The sequence below is a fragment of the Pleurodeles waltl genome, chromosome 4_1 (genome assembly GCF_031143425.1).
Source record: "Pleurodeles waltl isolate 20211129_DDA chromosome 4_1, aPleWal1.hap1.20221129, whole genome shotgun sequence".
NCBI lineage: Eukaryota > Metazoa > Chordata > Amphibia > Caudata > Salamandridae > Pleurodeles > Pleurodeles waltl.
The window spans coordinates 58,235,535-58,255,401 of record NC_090442.1 but is presented as its reverse complement, the minus strand read 5'-3'; the positions used below and the strand labels follow the sequence as shown (position 1 = coordinate 58,255,401).

The 19,867-nt window shown below is 46.0% G+C and overlaps 1 protein-coding gene across 1 annotated transcript in view; it reads right to left on the bottom strand.

Moving 5' to 3' along the window:
* CFAP57 (cilia and flagella associated protein 57) overlaps positions 1-19,867 on the bottom strand; it is a 178,020-nt gene that overhangs the window by 53,709 nt on the left and 104,444 nt on the right. The window contains exons 13-18 of the mRNA XM_069227784.1: positions 18,629-18,790; positions 16,877-17,032; positions 15,529-15,622; positions 8,224-8,414; positions 4,003-4,176; positions 228-386 (exon numbers count right to left, since the gene is read on the bottom strand). Of these exons, the coding sequence (XP_069083885.1) occupies positions 228-386; positions 4,003-4,176; positions 8,224-8,414; positions 15,529-15,622; positions 16,877-17,032; positions 18,629-18,790 (936 nt within the window). The remainder of the gene's footprint in view (positions 1-227; positions 387-4,002; positions 4,177-8,223; positions 8,415-15,528; positions 15,623-16,876; positions 17,033-18,628; positions 18,791-19,867) is intronic.

Genomic DNA, 19,867 nt, shown 5'->3' with positions numbered 1-19,867 from the left:
TCTATCCCACTCCATAATTTGTTATAGATGGTCCTGTCCCATCTCAAATGGCACCCACATCTCACGCTGTGCCTTGTCTTCAGTAGTAGTGTCCAATTCCTTATGCCACCCTCTTCGCTCTCATATTTGTCCCTACCACACTCCATACTTAGTTCTACTTGGTGTTCCCCATCCTCTAAACCATCCCTACCCCCACGCCTATATATCTCGCTATCCCAACTCCATACCTTGTCCTGGATGGTCTCGTCCCGCTCCTGGATCTCCTTCTTCAGACCCTGAATGTCCTTCTCCAGAGACTTGATGACCGCCTGAAGCTTCAGCTGCTCCATTCTCAACCGTTCAATGTCAATGGTCCGTTCTTCAATCTCTTTCTGTAGACTACTGAACTGGAGAGGCACAAAGCATTGAACTCAGAGAGGCCGATAGGAGAAGCTGAGGGTGTGAAAGTGAGAGTAAAAATAATAGAGAAAAACTGAAGGAACCACATAGAAACAGATCAAAACGAGAAAGACTAAGGAAAAAAGGGAGGAAGATGATAAGGAGAAAAGAAAGAATAACTGAAAAAAAGAAGACAAAGGAAACAAAGCTAAATCTGGATCTAGACTCCGGTGTGGAACCAGAGGATCCCTGCAAAATGCAGTACATGGCTGCATGCAAATCACTGTTGCTATAATCTGCACTCCACAGTACAGCTCTCCCAATGCCTGGCCCTGCCACCCTATCCCCAACAGGTACCTCTCCCATTCACCATTGGTATGACATGGACGTATCTGACCCTTCCATCCCACGTATCACTGGTCCTTTGCACATTCCCTACCAGGATCACCCCACCCCCTTTTGGCCTTACCACTGAATCCCAACTGGTATTGTGATCTATAGGTCTAACTCGCAACATGTGACACTGCCACCTCGTTTACCACAGGTCCCTTCACGGGTGTGATCAAGTCTGAGGCACATTATATGTGAGCGGCACCTCTCTTCCCCAACCTGTATGACCTACCCCACAGCGAGCCTTGCCCCCCTGCTCCGGAGTACTGCTGAAACCAAGCGTGGCTCTGTAGCTTCTTGTCTATAACCCATCCCTATGGCGCACATATATAAAGCCCTGCTGCCCTGGTGACTAGGTATACTCAATTCATCATCAGTAAGGAGACCCAATGCCTGGTCCTCTCGCCCACTCCTGACTTGTGCCTCTCCTATCCTGCATCAGTAGCCTCAACTCCAACACATGTACCATGCTCCTGACTCTTCTCTCTCACACTGCTCATCAGTATGACTAAGCCAGCAATGGGGGCTGTTGCCCAGTCCAAACTGTATCTCGACTATCTTGTATCATTTTCCCACCACATCCCTAGTCCAGCTATTCTATTCATAAATGTAGTATCTTCTTCACCTAGTATTACAGACACACGCCGGGCCTGATACTATCAACCCACTCCAAACTGACCACTCCCCTCCATCATCACAATGGCCCACACCATGCCTGGCTCTCCCGTCCCACTTCTCACTGGTAGGCATTCCACATCCCAAGACAGGCTATGTTCCTTCCCTTCTGATTGATATCTATATCACATTCTACTCTAGGCTATGGTACCTGAATCTTGAATAATACTCCTTCTTCCTCAGTCTCATTCACCTTCTGTGTAGGAAGCAGGCTCTTTCTATAGATTACCAAAAAGAGGTATGCTGTGGAAAGAGTCCAGGTATCCCTTTTAAGTGGATAGGGACATGCTCTAGCAATCTCAATGTGCTCTATCTGGGGTAGTGTGGTTGAGCAGTCTTTGGCTCATCAGAGAGGAGTGTAAGACATTTGTTGCATACACACAGCCAGGAAATGATACACACACACCCAATAAGGAGATCCACACCCTTGTCCCTTGTTTCTCGTGATGCCAGGTCCTCCCCTCAATTACAGGTTGGACTCTCACCCCTCCCACAGTATATCAGCATTCTATGATTAGATGCCCTGTTCTTATGGGCACCTTATTCATCATCATGTCCGTCTCCCCACAGTTAGGTGTTCAATCTGTAGCGCGGTAAACCACATTTAATACCACTTTTTCCTCATGACGCCTGTCCCCCTCCTCAGCCACGGGTTGTACTCACAACTGTTCCACAGTGTAACTCATCTCATGTCCCTTGTCCCTCCCACAATGGATCCCACCGAATGCCCCTGTTCTGAGAGGTACCTTTATCCTCAAGATACCAGTTTTTTCTGCTGCTTGATGGCCTCCCATCCCTCCCACAGTATACCTCCATTCTATGATTCTAAGCCACTGTTCTGACCGGCACATCCTTCTCATAATCCCAGCCTCCTCCACAGGCTACAGGTCGAAGTCCCATCTGTATTGCAGTATTCCACATTTAATGCTTCTTGTTCCTCAGGACACCAGCCCCACTCCTCAGCCACAGATTGTACTTGCATTGTACCACAGTGTAGCTCATCTCAGGCCTCTTGGCCCTTCCACAGTTTACCCCATCCCAGGCCCCTGTTCTGACTGGTACCTCTGACCTCATGACACCAGTTCTTTCTGACGCAGGCTGGACTCCCATCCCTCCTGCAGTAGTTAAACAAAGCAGACACACTAGATTCCTAACTAACAATTGAGAGAACTGCTACCCTGATATTAAAAAAAACAATCAGAACAGATAAAAAATCTCAATCTGTATCATCCATCCAAGAAATTACAACTTCAGAACTTGAAGACCAGTTAAAAACTAGCAGCTGGTCATCTGCCCATCAGACTCCTGCTCTCCACAAATTCCCTCAATCATCTTCAGTTATCCCTGTCAGAAATATTATCAGTAACACCTTAAACCAGGAACTTCCCAGAGATATTGAAGAAAGCAATCGTTCACCCTCTATTTAGGAAGAACAACTTGGGCACTCCACACCCCAACAGCTACAGACCAATTGCCTAAGCAAACCTTTGGCCACTCTCATAATTCATGGAAGCAAATCACCCATTCTCAGACCAGCAAATCAGATTCCGGCGAGGAAGAGGGATTGAATCAGCCCTAATCATAATTTGGGGTGACTCAAAAAATCACAATCGACAAAAGTGGTGTAGCTGCATTACAACTCCTGAACCTTTCAGCAATGATAAATTAGTCCTTAGACTGAATGAAGTCGGTATAGACGGCATTCATCTCACTTGGATTTCCTCTTACCTTAACAGGTCCTACCTGACTCACACAGCCCTGTTCTCATCAAATCATCACTGCACTAAAACAGAAATTTCACAAGGATCTATCATTTTGCCTCTTCTTTTCAACAGATACATGAAATCACTACTAAAATGTATCAACAGTTTGAGTTGTGTGCTACAACTACAGACAACACACGGATCATTTTTAAACTGGAAGACCCTTAGTTTGAATCATCTTTGACTCTACACTTTCTAGGAATACTCAAGTGGCTAGGATGCCTCAATCAACCTATAATCAATGAAAGCACCTAAACACACTGTTCCACATCTTCAAAAGGTACAAGCAGCATCACCAGTCATCCTCTCCAAACTTGAGTATGCAACAGACTATACCACTACGCTATACTCTTGAATATGAGAAGGTTGGAAAGAATCCAAAACTCAGATGCAAGACTACGTCTAAATGGAAATACTTAACCCCACGTCTTTCCAGTCTTGGGGGCTCTACACCGGATTCCACATCTCAGGTTAGAATATCATCTGGCTCATAGTGCTTGGCATTTCATGCCCCTTGCTCCTCATGATGTCAGTCTCCCCATCAACACCCCCTTGCCCCTACAATATCCTCCATCCCATGTGTCTCTGTTCTGTTGGGTGCCTTCTTCCTCATGATGCTAGTCTAGCCCTTCAGCTGCTTGTTGGACTTCCCAACCCTCACAACATATCGTATTAGGCGCCACCATGCTATCAGGTATCCTTTTCGCCAAGATGCCCGTCACAGTTTTCACCCACAGGTTGGACTCACACCCCTCCCTCAGTACACAACATTCAATGCCCCCGTTCTATAGGGTACCTTCTTCCTCATTATGCCAGTCTCGCCCTTCAGCCGCAGGTTGGTCTCCTTCTCATCTCTCAGCCGCCGTTCATACTTTATCTTCATGTCCTGAATCTCTCGATCTCCATCCTCTTCGATTTGCTTTTTCGTCTCTTCATACTCTCGAAGCTGCTGCCTAGCATCATCATTGGCCTACATAGTGAGCAGGACAACAGACTGTAAAAAGGGTGCATATCGTTCCAGGAAAGAGGGTCTTAGGGACTGCAGGTCGAAGAAGTACCCATCAAAGCAAAAGGCATGTGGAGCAACAGGGGAGCCTTCATCATATCTGCAGATACTGAATTAGTTATGGTCGGATTATGCTCAGGTGGTAATGAGGAGGGTACTGGAGGTAACAAATCTAGAGGGCACCGGTCAAATCTGGCAGGCTGCTTTAAGGTGGGTGGAAAACAAGCTGGACAGAGCACCCGCCAACCCTGGGAGGGTGCTTTAAGGGAGGGCTGGAAAAGGGTTGGGATAACACCGATGAAACCTAGAAGCATGCCTTAAATAAGTGTGGGCAAAGAGTAGGGAGCCCATCCATCAAACCAAGGACAGATGTGTAAGACAGAGTGGGGAGAAAAACTGACATGTGCAGGTAGGAGGAGTTAGAATGCATTCGTACCCCCAGTGGTTGAAGAGGAGTACACATTCCACAGGGGTTGTGGTGGAGTAAGACAAGCAGCACAAAATTCAAATGTGGAGGGGACATATTAGAATGGGCACTCATTACACCTTGGGTGGAGTGAGGGAGAGCTAGGGGAGAAACCATCTTCCCACCAATATGGAAAGTTAGAAGGATGTTCATTAGACCTAGGAAAGGTGGGTGAGTTAGGGAAAAACTCACTAAACCTGGGGAATCCGAAGTAAATATTCAGAAATGATCTGGAGTTTATCTGAACAACGGGGACAGTGGCCGTCTTGAGTATATACAACGATGGAGAAGACAGGTGAGTGCCCAGTGCTGCACTGAGGGAGGCAGAGGGGTCGCAATCTTTATACTAGGGAAGAAATCAGAGTTACACCCGGAGAGGGAGGTACAGAAGCAGCCTGGGTGTTGAGCGGTGGAAAGGCTGTAATCTCTGGGAGCAAATGGGAAACTGCTACTATTTATAGAGATCAATGCATATTGATTACCAATCAAACATCACCCATTTAGTAATTACTTTCACATAAATTAAGAACCATCCAATAAATCTGCAGATAATGCAAGGAGATCATCAAAACACCTGCATGACCAAAGAAGGTGAGGTCCCAAGGGACTTGAGACAGGACACCTTTTACATCCTCCACAAAATACACAGAGAACACTATTCAGGGAACATGCCAGCTTCTCTCCCTACAGCTGCAAACATCTCAAACTGGGTAGGACACTTTATAAAGCCCCTCATGAAGAAAACAGCCAGGTACCCACAGGATCTCACAAACCTGAACACCAAACTGCAGACTTTTGGACCCTCTCCAAATAGAAAAATAGATAGCATATATGGACGTAAGATGTTCAATACGAATGTGTCCTATAAGGACGGTGGCACAGTGAGAGACAGAATTACTGGAATGGCAAGATGGCTCAACACAGACGGTAATTCAACTTGCACAAGTTACAACATACAATGTGCATTGCTTGAAATAGGTATCTACTTCAAAAAATGCACACAACATTGAGTAAATTGCACCACCCTATGCAAATTGTTTTCCACACAACTTGGCCTGTGGTGATGGGGTATGCAGAAATGGATGAACTGGTGCAGTGGGCATCCAACAACAGGGTTACCACAGAAGTTAGAGGAGGTAAAGCAAGCTGTTAGGACTAGCATGCATCGCAATGAGCGTGAAGTGCCATTGATATTAAGAAACTGCAGAAGGCAACAAGAGGAATTCCGAACACATCTGACAGAGTGCCACAAACCTCCAGAAATATGTTTAACAAAACACCACATATGAGAGGTACTGTAGCCTCACTGTAGTGCTTCATAGATATGCAGCAGATTTCTCCTGAGCAGCTGCCATTTTGGAATGGTTTACTGTAGGAATGTAGCATGCATGGCCACCCATCTTTCTTGAGTGAGTGTTAGATGTTTTGTTACTCTTGGTTCTGGCCATCCTGTGGGTGCAGACATGGCTACAGTTCTCTTTGTGAAAGGTTTATCTCAGGTGAGTCTCTCCTGCTTTCAGTGGGCTTGAGACTTTGGTATCCTGGGTAGGATGGCATTGCCATCTTAGCAAGAAGGCACAGGATTGTGTTCAGTGGTACCATGATGGGACAGGAGTAGAAGATGGCCATCTACATGCCCTGGCTGAGTTGTACATACAGGGTCAAAACATGAATCAGAAGGGTCGAATTGTATGCAGGCCCTAGCTGAGAAGCAGGAGCCCTGGGCCAATGATCAGCAGGTGGAAGAAAGCTGGTTGCGAGCCCCACATGGGCACCATGGAAGAAACCCATGTGAGAACCACTAGAAAAACATACAAAGACTCTCCAAGTCACAGAGTAAACACATTTCACTCAGAATATTGGAGTTTGTATTGGCAGAGAACAAATGAGTGACAACAGAGGTAACTACCTTTACCTCCCTGACATGAAAACATCTTATCAGTAGGTAGAAGATAAGAAAAACAACACAAAGGGAATTACAAAAACAAAAAAAAAAAAAAACTTTAATATACACTTCTTTGAGAAAAATGCATGAATGGGCAGAACTTTTGGGCACGAACCATACTGACAAAGTAAACAAAACCAAAAAGAAACTGTGGGATGAGGTGTCACTGATCTGCATTCTAGGAAGCTGGAGAGCCTTTGACACTTTAAAAGAGTGCAATTTTCCTCTATACAACATTATATATGCATAAGAAAACAATTTCTTCTCATTTGTTTCTTTAAAAGGGAACAAATAAAAATAGTTTGTGCAGGCATTCTGCTCTACTTAATTGAAAACCCATTTTTACTTTCTTGCAATTCTTTTTGTGTGTATTTTATTGTATCAAAAGATTAAAAAATGTTTCCTTTACACTCACATTCTTTTTAAAATGTTTTTATTTTTCTCTATCAAACAGAGTCATGGTTTTGAATGTCACTGAAGATAACAGGGTGGAGAACATTTCCTAACACTCTGAACAATATACAGTGAGATTTCATTGGCCAAGAACTTCATTGGCAACAAATGTACTCAATATCAGCCACCCTGATCAAAGTCAGCCCCGCACTACACAATACAACCAACTGCTAACAAATGATTCCACCTACCTGGTCGTTGCCAGGCCTCAACATGCAATCAACCACTAATCCCCTTCCCCCCAGAAAGCACCACACACTAGATCATCCATGGATCTATAAAGAATTGAAGATGATCCTGCTCAAGCAATTACAGCCAAGACTCAACACAAGATCAACCACCCTATTCCAAAAACAAGATCATCCATGGATCCATGAAGAACTCAAGATGACCCTGCCCAGGCAGTTACAGCCAGGGCTCAATATGGATTGAGACAAGTAATGTCCTTTCCCCACCTGATAACCAAACACACTATCACCTGCAGGTTAATAAAGAACTCAAGATAATGCTGCCCAGGCAGTAGGGCTGCCACCTTTCCAAGAGAAAAATACCACTCATTTCTTATTGTTTTAAGAGAGTGCAAAGGCCCTAGGTGAATTACAAAATAGGACATTAAAGAAAATTGCATGTATTCATTTGTAGCATCACTTTTCTGCCTTTCTTTAATTCTTATTCAGGGATTGTGAACACATCTCCAGAAAATATTTTAAAGCACTTTTTATTTATATTTGCTGTTGGTCCAGATAAGGGCTAAAAATAACAGCTTTAGGTGATTTTGCTTATTTTTGTTCTTGTCGGGACATTAAAATACTGGTGGTGCTGGTAGAGAACCGGCCAGGTGGCAACCCTGCCAAGCAGGCAGATTGAGTTCTTAGCATGCAATTACCTGGCCAAAGACCTTGCCCTGAACCACAGCCAAACACAGGGACACAAAGTCTCATTAAACACAGGACAGTCTCGTTTCTAGCAACCAATGCCTAAAAATTAACCTTGTGAAAACACAATGTTTAGAGGGACATGAATAACATGGTAGCGGGATGATGCAGTCTCTAGAAGAACATGTTCTTACTACAGGGGCACTTTGCCTGCACCACAACCCAAGGGTGGAGAGCATGGGAAGACCTAGACCAGGGAAGGTCCTGATTACCTGCTCTAGCTGCATGATCTTGTCCTGCAGTTTGGCTTCGTAGTACTCTGTCATCTCCTCCAGGGCCAGGGTCTTGCTGGTCTCCATCTCATGGAGCTGCTTCTCATAATCCTCCTGCATTCGCTGTGATTTCACCTGCAGCTCCTGGTATTTCTCATATTCCAGCATCAACTTCTGGTTATTAGATGATTCTGGAGGAAATAAAGAGGACGACTGTTAGAAATGGGGGCTTTGGTTGGTAGTCAGGTTGCCCACTGTCCAAGCAAGGACCCTCTCTCTAGTCAGGGTAAGTCACACACAATCCAAATTATCCTGTGCCCACCCTCTGTTAGCTTGGCACTGAGGAGTCAGGCTTAACTTAGAAGGCAATGTGTAAAGTATTTGTGCAATAACTCAAACAATAAGACAGTATAGTACCACGAAAATACACCACACAGTGTTTAGAAAAATATAGAATATTTATCTGGATAAACGTAGGTCAAAAAGTATACATTGAGATATCACTATAAAAATGATATAAAGTGTCTTTAGTCTTTAAAAAGCAACAAGTGTCTCTTGCAAGCACACAGTACCTGGTTTGCGTTCAAATTCTCCGCAAGGGACCGCAGAGAAGGAGATGAGTGGAAAACAGGGAGGTGTGCGTCGATTTTTCCGTCGCACACAGACGATGCGTTGGCGAGTTTTCACGCAGGGCAGGCTCTGCGTCGATTTCCTGGTGCATAGACTGGGATCCTCTTCGGGCTGCGGGGTTTTCGGACGCCCCAGGGACGATGTGTTGAAAGCCTGGGTGTGCAAGAAGAAGTCACAGGGGCTGCGTCGATCCAGTGGGCGATGCGTGTAAATTTCTGCTGCACGGCTGGTGTTGCGTCGATTCCTCTCAGGAAGTCGGGCTGCGTCATTCCGGATTGGCTTTGCATCGATCCAGTGGGCCGTGCATCAAAGTTCCGGTTGCAACGCTGGTGCTACGTCAATCTTATCTTCCAAAGTCGGGCTGCGTCAATCTGGTTCAGCGTGCAGTAATATTCTCACTGCGATGCAGGCTGTGCGTCGAATTTTCACCGCACAAGGAGTTATTTTGCAGGATGAAGTCTTTTTGGTCCTGAGACTTCAAGGAACAGGAGGCAAGCTTTATCCAAGCCCTTGGAGAGCACTTCTCAGTAGAGCCAGAGGGCAGCAAGGCAGCAGGGCAGCAGTCATTTGCAGAAAAGCAGTCAGGTGAGTCCTTTGAGCAGCCAGGCAGTTGCTCTTTGCAGGTTGCAGATTCTGGTTCAGGGATTCTTCTCCAGTGGTATTTTGTCCAGAAGTGTCTGAGTTGGTAGGGTTAGAGGCCCTGTTTAAATACCCAAATGTGTCTTTGAAGTGGGGGAGACTTCAAAGAGTGGCTTGGAAGTGCACAAGGTCCCTTTTCAGTTCCATACTGTCTGCCATGGTCCCAGTAGGGGGTTTGACAGTCCATTGTGTAAGGGCAGGCCATTGTCCTTTCAAATTTAAGTGTCAGGCCCTCCACCCTCCCAGCCCAGGAATACCCATTCAGTATGCAGATGTGTGCAGGTGTGACTGAGCATCCTGTGTTTGGGGTTGTCTGAGTGAAATGCACAAGGGAGCTGTCAAGTAACCCAGCCAAATGTGGATTGGAGACAGGCTGTAAGGCACAGAAGGATTTGAGTGTAGTGAAATGCTCGCTTTCTGGAATAGCAATATTAAATCCAACTTCCCCAGTCAGCAGGATTTTGTATTACCATTCTGGCCATACTAAATATGACCTGGTTACTCCTTTCAGATCAGAATCTACCACTCAAACAGTATATGAGGGTAGCCCTAATGCTATCCTATGAAAGGAGCAGGCCTCACAGCAGTGTAAAAACAAATTTAGGAGTTTTACACTACCAGGGCACATAGAACACACAGGTTCATGTCCTGCCTTTTACCTATATAGCACCCTGCCCTATGGGCTACCTAGGGCCTACCTTAGGGGTGACTTATATGTAGAAAAAGGGGAGTTTAAGTCTTGGCAATTACTTTTAAATGCCAAGTCGAAGTGGCAGTGAAACTGCACACACAGGCCCTTCAGTGGCAGGCCTGAGACATGGTTAGGGAGCTACTTATGTGGGTGGCACAACCAGTGCTGCCGCCCACTAGTAGCATTTAATTTACAAGCCCTGGGCACATGTAGTGCACTTGACTAGGCACTTACAAGTAAATTAACTAAGCCAATTGGGTATGAGCCAATTTCACCATGTTTTAAGGAGAGAGCATATAATTTTAGCACTGATTAGCAGTGGTAACGTGTGCAGAGACCTAAAGCCAGCAAAAATTAGGTCAGAAAAAGAGAAGAAGGAAGGCAAAACGTTTGGGGGTGACCCTGATGAAAGGCCATTTCTACCAACGACAGATTATTTTGAAGAAAGTCAACAGGAGGCAACAACTGAGGCCCATGAAACCCTGTATGAAGCCACCTTGTTAGCCAAGGAAATATGGACTCTGCAAGTTAGGATCTGGAATTATGGGCGTTTGCCTCCCCAAATATATATCTCAAACCCTTACACCAAAGTCTCACAACACTATTTAGGACCATCTATTTCACAGTAACCCCTGGGGTATGTTGTGGTTTCCCACTGCCTTCTTTCTTCCTGGCTGTTATAAGTAGTTTATACGTCCAGCAGCCAGAGACAGATCTAGTCTGTAAAGTGTGCTTTTCACACACACTGCTGTAAACTTTTGGTTCTGTCTCATTCCAGAGCAGAAGGGTTGCGTCCTGGAACATGCTGGGTATGGGTGATGATGTGAAGAAAGGTTGTGGGTTTCAGAACAGAATGCATGTGGAAGTAGACAGCAGTGGGTGTTTCAATGGAACAATGCAACAAGACAACTGGCAAAGAACCATGAGTCGCCTGAGAACACTGGGAATAGAGGCAGCGCAACAGGAAGTGAGGGCTATACAGTCCTGTCACACTTCAAACTGCAGATGGACTACACAGCAAGGTTTCTGCATGAGACTTCAGCTTCCTGTATGAGTGTAAACTTTCAAACCAGTTCTGAATATTGTACTTTGAAAATATCACAGATAGGAAATCGACTATAAAAATATTGTGAAGGTAAATATAGATTTACGATTCTTAACTTCACATCTGCACACCTGAAAAAGCTAATAAATACACATTCAGCCAAGTGAGGTGGTGATCCCCTGGGCTGGGGTGGGGTGGGGGGGGGGGGAGGGGAGAATTTAGGATGGGGGGGGACTCTGAGTACCATCCGCCACCCCCCCTTGTTACAAATACACAATGACCCCCAGTCTTGGCCCACTCAGTGGCTTCAAAAAGACGAATTGGGTGAACCCGTACTTTTTTTCTCCCCCACAGATCCACCCAGATTTGCGCCCCAAAAAAAAAAAAATGTTTTTTTGGCCTGGTGGGGGAGGGGGGCGTCTGACCCCCCACCCACCAGAGCTAAGGGGAAACAGTGTCTGTACCCTGGCCCCTTTAAACTTTGTTTTTTTACATTTGAGAACAATTCTCTCTCTCTCTCTCTCTCTCTCTCTCTCTCTCTCTCTCTCTCTCTCTCTCTCTCTCTCTCTCTCTCTCTCTATATATATATATATATATATATATATATATATATAGATTTAGCTATATATAATATATCTTCAAAATATGTAGATGTGGAGTTAAGAAAGTTAAGAAATGTAAATCTATATTTATAGGTTTATGGTTTAGGCATTACTTTAGAATTTCTAATGTTTGTGTAGTTTCGTTTTGTTTTTATCCTTGGAATAAATAAAGCTTTCTGGACTATAACTACAGTTTAACCTTTGTTTTTTACATTTGAGAAAAATGATCTACCTCTCTCTCTCTATATATATATATCTATATATACACACATATATATGTAGAGAGAAAGAGAGAGAGGGGATGAAATAGATAAGATAGATTTAGCTATATATAATATCTCTTCAAGATATGTAGATGTGAAAATTAGAGCTGATCTAACAGACCCAGCAAATATTAGATTCAATCAGGTTTTCAGACATCCAAAATGAATATGTATAAGATAAATATACATAGAATTCATTTTAGTGAAGGCTATTTTCATATTTATGATCGTTATGAAAAGCCAACTCTATGTTAGAGCCTGGTGAGCGAAACCCCTGTTTTCACAGGAGGGAAGGAAGTGTAGGAAAGTACCATCTTGCCTGGCATGTTACCCCCATATTTCACTGGATATATGTTGTTTTAGTCTATGTGTCACTGGGACTCTGCCAGGCAGGGCCCCAGTGCTCATAAGTATGTGCCCTGTATGTGTTCCCTGTGTGATGCCTACAGGCATAAGTATGTGCCCTGTATGTGTTCCCTGTGTGATGCCTAACTGTCTCACTGAGGCTCTGCTAACCAGAACCTCAGTGGTTATGCTCTCTCTGCTTTCCAAATTTGTCACTAACAGACTAGTGACTAAATGTACCAATTCTCATTGGCATACTGGTACACCCATATAATTCCCTTGTATATGGTACTGAGGTACCCAGGGTATTGGGGTTCCAGGAGATCCCTATGGGCTGCAGCATTTCTTTTGCCACCCATAGGGAGCTCTGACAATTCTTACACAGGCCTGCCACTGCAGCCTGAGTGAAATAACGTACACGTTATTTCACAGCCATTTTTCACTGCACATAAGTAACTTATAAGTCACCTATATGTCCAACCCTCACCTGGTGAAGGTTAGGTGCCAAGTTACTTAGTGTGTGGGCACCCTGGCACTAGCCAAGGTGCCCCCACATTGTTCAGGGCAAATTCCCCGGACTTTGTGAGTGCGGGGACACCATTACACGTGTGCACTATACACAGGTCACCACCTATGTATAGCGTCACAATGGTAACTCCAAACATGGCCATGTAACATGTCTAAGATCATGGAATTGTCACCCCAATACCATTCTGGTATTGAGGGGACAATTCCATAATCCCCCGGGTCTCTAGCACAGAACCCAGGTGCTGCCAAACTTGCCTTTTCAGGGTTTGCACTGCAGCTGCTGCTGCTGTCAACCCCTCAGACAGGTTTCTGCCCTCCTGGGGTCCAGCTAGCCCTGGCCCAGGAAGGCAGAACAAAGGATTTCCTCTGAGAGAGGGTGTTTCACCCTCTCCCTTTGGAAATAGGTGTGAAGGGCTTGGGAGGAGTAGCCTCCCCCAGCCTCTGGAAATGCTTTGATGGGCACAGATGGTGCCCATCTCTGTGTAAGCCAGTCTACACCGGTTCAGGGATCCCCCAGTCCTGCTCTGGCGCGAAACTGGACAAAGGAAAGGGGAGTGACCACTCCCCTGACCAGTACCTCCCAGGGGAGGTGCCCAGAGTTCCTCCAGTGTGTCCCAGACCTCTGTCATCTTGGAAACAGAGGTGTTGGGGCACACTGGACTGCTCTGAGTGGCCAGTGCCAGCAGGTGACGTCAGAGGCTCCTTCTGATAGGCTCTTACCTCTCTTGGTAGCCAATCCTCCTAACTTGGTAGCCAAACCTCCTTTTCTGGCTATTTAGCTTTGGGGAATTCTTCAGATAACGAATGCAAGAGCTCACCAGAGTTCCTCTGCATCTCCCTCTTCGACTTCTACCAAGGATCGACCGCTGACTGCTCCAGGACGCCTGCAAAACCGCAACAAAGTAGCAAGATGACTACCAGCAACATTGTAGCGCCTCATCCTGCCGGCTTTCTCGACTGTTTCCTGGTGGTGCATGCTCTGGGGGTCGCCTGCCTTCACCCTGCACCAGAAGCTCAGAAGAAATCTCCTGTCGGTCGACGGAATCTTCCACCTGCTAACGCTGGCACCAAAAGACTGCATCACCAGTCCTCTGGGTCCCCTCTCATCCTGACGAGCGTGGTCCCTGGAACACAGCAACTCTGTCCAAGTGACTCCCACAGTCCAGTGACTCTTCACTCCAAGTTTGGTGGAGTTAAGTCCTTGCCTCTCCACGCCAGACTGCTAAGCTGTGTACTGCGTGATTTGCAGCTGCTCCGGCTCCTGTGCACTCTTCCAGGATTTCCTTCGTGCACAGCCTAGCCTGGGTCCCCAGCACTCCGTCCTGCAGTGCACAACCTTCTGAGTTGTCCTCCGACGTCGTGGGACCCCCTTTTGTAACTTTGCGTGGACTCCGGTTTACTCTTCTTCTAAGTGCCTGTTGGGGTACTTCTGCAAGTGCTGCCTGCTTCAGTGAGGGCTCTCCGAGTTGCTGAGCGCCCCCTCTGTCTCCTCCTCCAAGTGGCGACATCCTGGTCCTTCCTGGTCCTTAGCAGCACCCAAAAACCTCTACCGCGACCCTTTCAGCTAGCAAGGCTTGTTTGCGGTATTTCTGTGTGGGAACACCTCTGCAAGCTTCATCGCGACGTGAGACATCTATCTTCCAAAGGAGAAGTTCCTAGTCCTCTGCTTTCTTGCAGAACTCCAAGCTTCTTCCAACTGGAGGCAGCTTCCTTACACCTGCATCCGGGGTTTCCTGGGCTCCTGCCCCCCCTGGACACTGTCGCGACTATTGGACTTGGTCCCCTTGTCTTACAGGTACTCAGGTCCGGAAATCCGTTGTCAGTGCACTGCTGGTGTTTGTTCTTCCTGCAGAATCCCCCTATCACGACTTCTGTGCTCTCTGGGGGTAGTAGGTGTACTTTACTCCTACTTTTCATCGTCTTGGGGTGAGGTATTTTTTTAACCCTCACTGTTTTCCTACAGTCCCAGCGACCCTCTACAAGCTCACATAGGTCTGGGGTCCATTCGTGGTTCGCATTCCACTTTTGGAGTATATGGTTTGTGTTGCCCATATACCTATGCTTGCCTATTGCATACTATTGTAATTCTACACTGTTTGCATTACTTTTCTTGCTCTTATTTACCTAATTTTGGTTTGTGTACATATAACTTGTGTGTATTACTTACCTTCTTTACTGAGGGTACTCACTGAGATACTTTTGGCATATTGTCATAAAAATAAAGTACCTTTATTTTTAGTAACTCTGTGTATTGTGTTTTCTTATGATATTGTGCATATGACACCAGTGGTATAGTAGGAGCTTCACTCGTCTCCTAGTTCAGCCTAAGCTGCTCTGCTACAGCTACCTCTATCAGTCTAAGCTGCTAGAAACACCTCTTCTACACTAATAAGGGATAACTGGACCTGGCACAAGGTGTAAGTACCTCTGGTACCCACTACAAGCCAGGCCAGCCTCCTACAGGAAGGACCAACAATAATGGCACAAACTATCCCTTCCACAGGCCAGCCTGGCTCCCCTTCTGCCCTTGTGAACTTCCCCTTCTCATCACTGTAAGCTTACCGAGGTCCTGCACTTCCACCGCATGCTTCTCCATGAGCTCCGCCACGTTGTCCTGGTGACTGAGTTCCATCTTCTCTTTCTCTGTTTTTAAAACCTGAAAACATACAAGGGCTTGAGAAAAGGCCAAAACTTAGATAACAGTGCAGTAGCAAATGTCCTACATGTACCTTCCTGAGACACCTGCCTTTGTGCAGCCATCTCATTCATTTCTGTCAGTCCCTTCCAAAGAGGTCTGTGCAGCTGAGGTATCAGTAATGAGCAGCTAAGAGTATCAGCCGGTACCACTGAGACTCACTATGGATCTAAGGTGTTCATGAGATAGGTCACTGTGAGTTTGGCCTCTGTATTCCTGTATCTATATCTGGGCATCATGGGACCCCATGCAGTATTTCCCACCGACTACAGCAGTAGCATGCTGATGTGTTTACCACACAGGGTTTGCAGATGCCTTCACCAGTTTGCAGTCATGTGATTCTCCTCCCCTTCCCTGTGTTGGTTGTTGTTGTCAGAACTGCAATTAGAAAGCAACTCTGTTCCTGCCTCAAAAGCCCCCAGGCTGAGAGTAGAAAGCAATTCGAAATAAAAACACCCTCAACAACTTTTCTCTATGTACAGCGACTGAAACAAAATTAGGTGTGAAAATGAAAGGCAAAAGATTGCTAACAGCAATACACTAGAAGAACAGGTAGCCCCAACTCCGTCCCTCTCTCACACATTCACAGAGAAGTAGGAATTATACAAATTCTTCAGGTTAGGGTGGAAGTTGCCAGACTGCATGAGAACCATTCCTGGCTCACTGCTCCACAGGGGCCTCGGGGGGATGGGCCATCCTCCATTTTCTTCTTTGGTACACTTTTTGATGTCATACCGCTCAGTCTGTTAGAGATTTTAGGGAGATCCATTGATACGAAATGCTGTGTTGGTTCACACTTTTCATTAATGAGACCTAGTGGAAATAGTTATCTGGTGACCACACAAGAAGGGTGGTCAAGATTTGGAAAGGAAATGTTTATTGTGCCAGCTCGGCCACCCAAATGGAGGATCATTGGAGAGTTTGGGAAGAGATGGCAATGGTTACAGGACTGGCAGGAAGTGGGTGAACTCCATCCTGAGCTACTACAAGCCTATTTCAATCAAGCGAGGGCATGAGTCTAAAGCGAGGAAACCCAAGAAACTGGCAGAGATGTTCCTAAAGAACACAAAGGTAACCGTTTGAAAGCACACAGAGAGCAGCACTGAGCCCCAATTCTAGGTCCTCACCCTCAGAAGAGGTGCTGGTTGATGCCACTTCCTGTATGTGCTCCCTTAGAACCCTTTCCTGGTATAGAGGGAGCTGCCACAACAATACCTGATTTTTGGTCTTTAAAGACTCCATCTCCTGAATAAATTTCTCAGTGAGTTCTTTGATCTTCTCATTGTAGTTCATGTCCTTCAACCGGAGCTGGTACTCATTCTCCATCTTCAGCTCCTCCACACGGGTCTTAAGCTCTAACATGACCTGGTTCTATAAAGGATGAGAGGTATCACCAGATAATCCACAAAACACTTCCTTCATCTATTGATTCACGACCCATTACTCCATCCATCCATCCATTTATTCATTCTGTCATTGTTCTATTCAAGCAACTGTTTACTCATACATACATACATTCAGTCTCTAGCCACCGGCTTCCAACCATCCTTCATTGGCATATATTGATCACCCAAGGCACCTTTTGCCTCCCCCAATATTATATCTCTCACATTCTACCATCCTTCTCCAAGTAGTGCACTCTTACTCCCCATCCCAACTCTTGTGTCCTCCTGCCATACATTCCTCCTGCCAGCGTTCCTGTGCTATATGTCCCCACACCCTCCATTAGTCCATTTGAGAAACTTGTATATATCCATCCCTCGCTCTCTCTCTCTTCTCTTTCTTCCACTCCCAAGCCATATGGGTACGGTCACGTTGGACTCCTGCTCCTGAGGTGTCACCTCCTGCCCTGGTTGCAGTGGGCTTTGAAGCAATGGTTTCCCAATCCCCGTCTTCCCTTCTGCATTCATGACCTTGGTATTCCTCTCTAAAATACGGTACCTCTTTACTCACTATCCTCTTCATTTTCACACTCTCACTACTGTTGCATTGCTCACATTTACTCTCTCATTTTCAGCTCTAAGATTACCATTTCCTTTTCTTCTGTTGCCTCCTCCCTTTCGCAGCACAAACCGCGTTAAGCCTACATCTTTCCCGTTCCATGGTGGAAGGTGCTCTTGCCCAAACTCTTCTTTCCTTGATGTTGCCTCCCTCTGTACTTTATTAGTCGCCGCCCTCTAAAATCTACCGACGCTACTGCCTCCTGTCCTTGTATCTCTTTGGGATTCGCCCACCCCAAGCTGTCTTCCATATGTGACTACAACTGCATTATCCACTGTATGAATGATCAAAGGCATCACTCAACCAACTTGGTGACCCAATGACTGACTCGCTCACTTGCTAATGTTCAATCAACACCCCCTTTCTTCCCTAGTTAATCCATTATCGAAGCAATATTCTTTGTCCTCCATCCCGGCTCCCCCTCTTATCTTCCACACTTCAGACTTTCTCTCATCTCTACAGCTTCTCTCTTCTTAGATGTCACTGATCTGCCATTCTGAACACTATATACCACCTCACATTCTATCCCCACCCCTAGCCCTGATCACGATCTATTCCCACCTCACATTTTCCCCCAGAACTTCCCACTCTCACCACTTGCCCCTAAAGGATCATTTTTCAATGCTTTCTCAATTATCTGTTTGCTGTTTCCATGGTCTCATTTGCATTGCTTCTCTCGTCATGCACATCACATGAGCATGTGCTGACGTCTAAAGCTGGTCTCACATATCCCTGAAGCTTCTGACAACATCTGATGTGCCATATCCTTCACTCTCCAGAGGAGTTTCACTCCCTTTCTTATTGCAGCTTCTCATTCCATCCACAGTAATTTGATTCCTCACTTTAGCTTCTAGCATTCACTTGTAGGTGCTGCACCTTCCGCTCTGCAGCTTCTTTCATGCTTACACTCTCTCACTTTCGTCTTCGAGTCCCACTATCGCACCGACTGAACTTCTTCCACCCTACCTTTTCATCAATGTCGGTTTTGGTGATTAGCACCTCTTCTGCATACCCTACTTCCTTCTCCCGCTTCAAACCTCGCCCTTCCTTGTCGGATATCTTCCAGACAAGCATGGAGCTGTCCTCCGAGACAGTCAAGAGGTACTGGTCATCAAAGGTAACGGCCATCTGTGGGAAGACGAGCAGAAAGGACGACCGACTTCAGGTATCACAGGCTAAGGGAACCCATGCAGTGTAACACACAAATAACTACAAATGCATTTGTCAAATATGAAGCAACTGAACCAAACAATATTCATCACTTTCATGTGAGGACTTTTTATACCAGTTAACTGGTGAAAGGATGTGTGTTGGTATTGTCTTATGTCCACTACCTGATAAATCTACCTATATCCCATTCCAAGCAGGCAGAACTTTGAGTTCTTCTTCAGTAGGTCAGGGAGCTTTCTATGCAGAACATTTTGGGTATGTCATTATTTATGTCTGTTAAATATAGGTTAAAAGTATGAAATGTTTGATTTGACGTACATTTAGGTTAAAATAAACAGGGCAAAACATTTAGCTCAAAATATTACAGAATTGGTCGTTTCCTTGTAGTTGAGGACCATGCACGATACTTACAGATCTCGGCAAGGTCAGGGGTGATTATTTTGCCAAAGGTGCTTGCACTGGTGTGGTGGAAGCACTTTAAGCAAAATCCCCCTTAAGGGAGCCTTGGCCAAGGTCGTAGCACAACAGTACCCTCGGAATGCACACTGTCTGTATTGCAGATGGTGCGCATTCCGGGGGTGCTGGCAGGGGGGCCCCCGCACTGCCCATTCCATGGCCATGGCCAGTGCAGCGGCCCCACGGTGGCCTCCAGCACTGGCTTCGGTTAGCCTTTTCAAGGCGGGGACTCTGCCATGAAAAGGCTGGTGGAAAGAGGACTCCTGATTAGCATGGCGGCGATGAAGCAGCCGTGGCTGATCACAACTTTGACCGCCGCCATCCCGCTGGTATCCATGATCCTGGTGGTGGCGGCGGTCCCCCGGTGGTACGGCCACCGGGGTAGTAATTTGGCAGTTGGACCACCTCACTGCCACCGCAGCTTTAGTGGCCCTTTGACCACCAAACTGGTTATAGGGCCCCAGGTCTGGTTCAGTTCTAAGGGGAGGTAGCATTAGGTCTGGCTACTTCCGCTCTTTCCTTGTAGATGGGGCAGTGAATCTAGCTCACTTCTAAATTTGCCTTTCCTTGTAGAGGTGG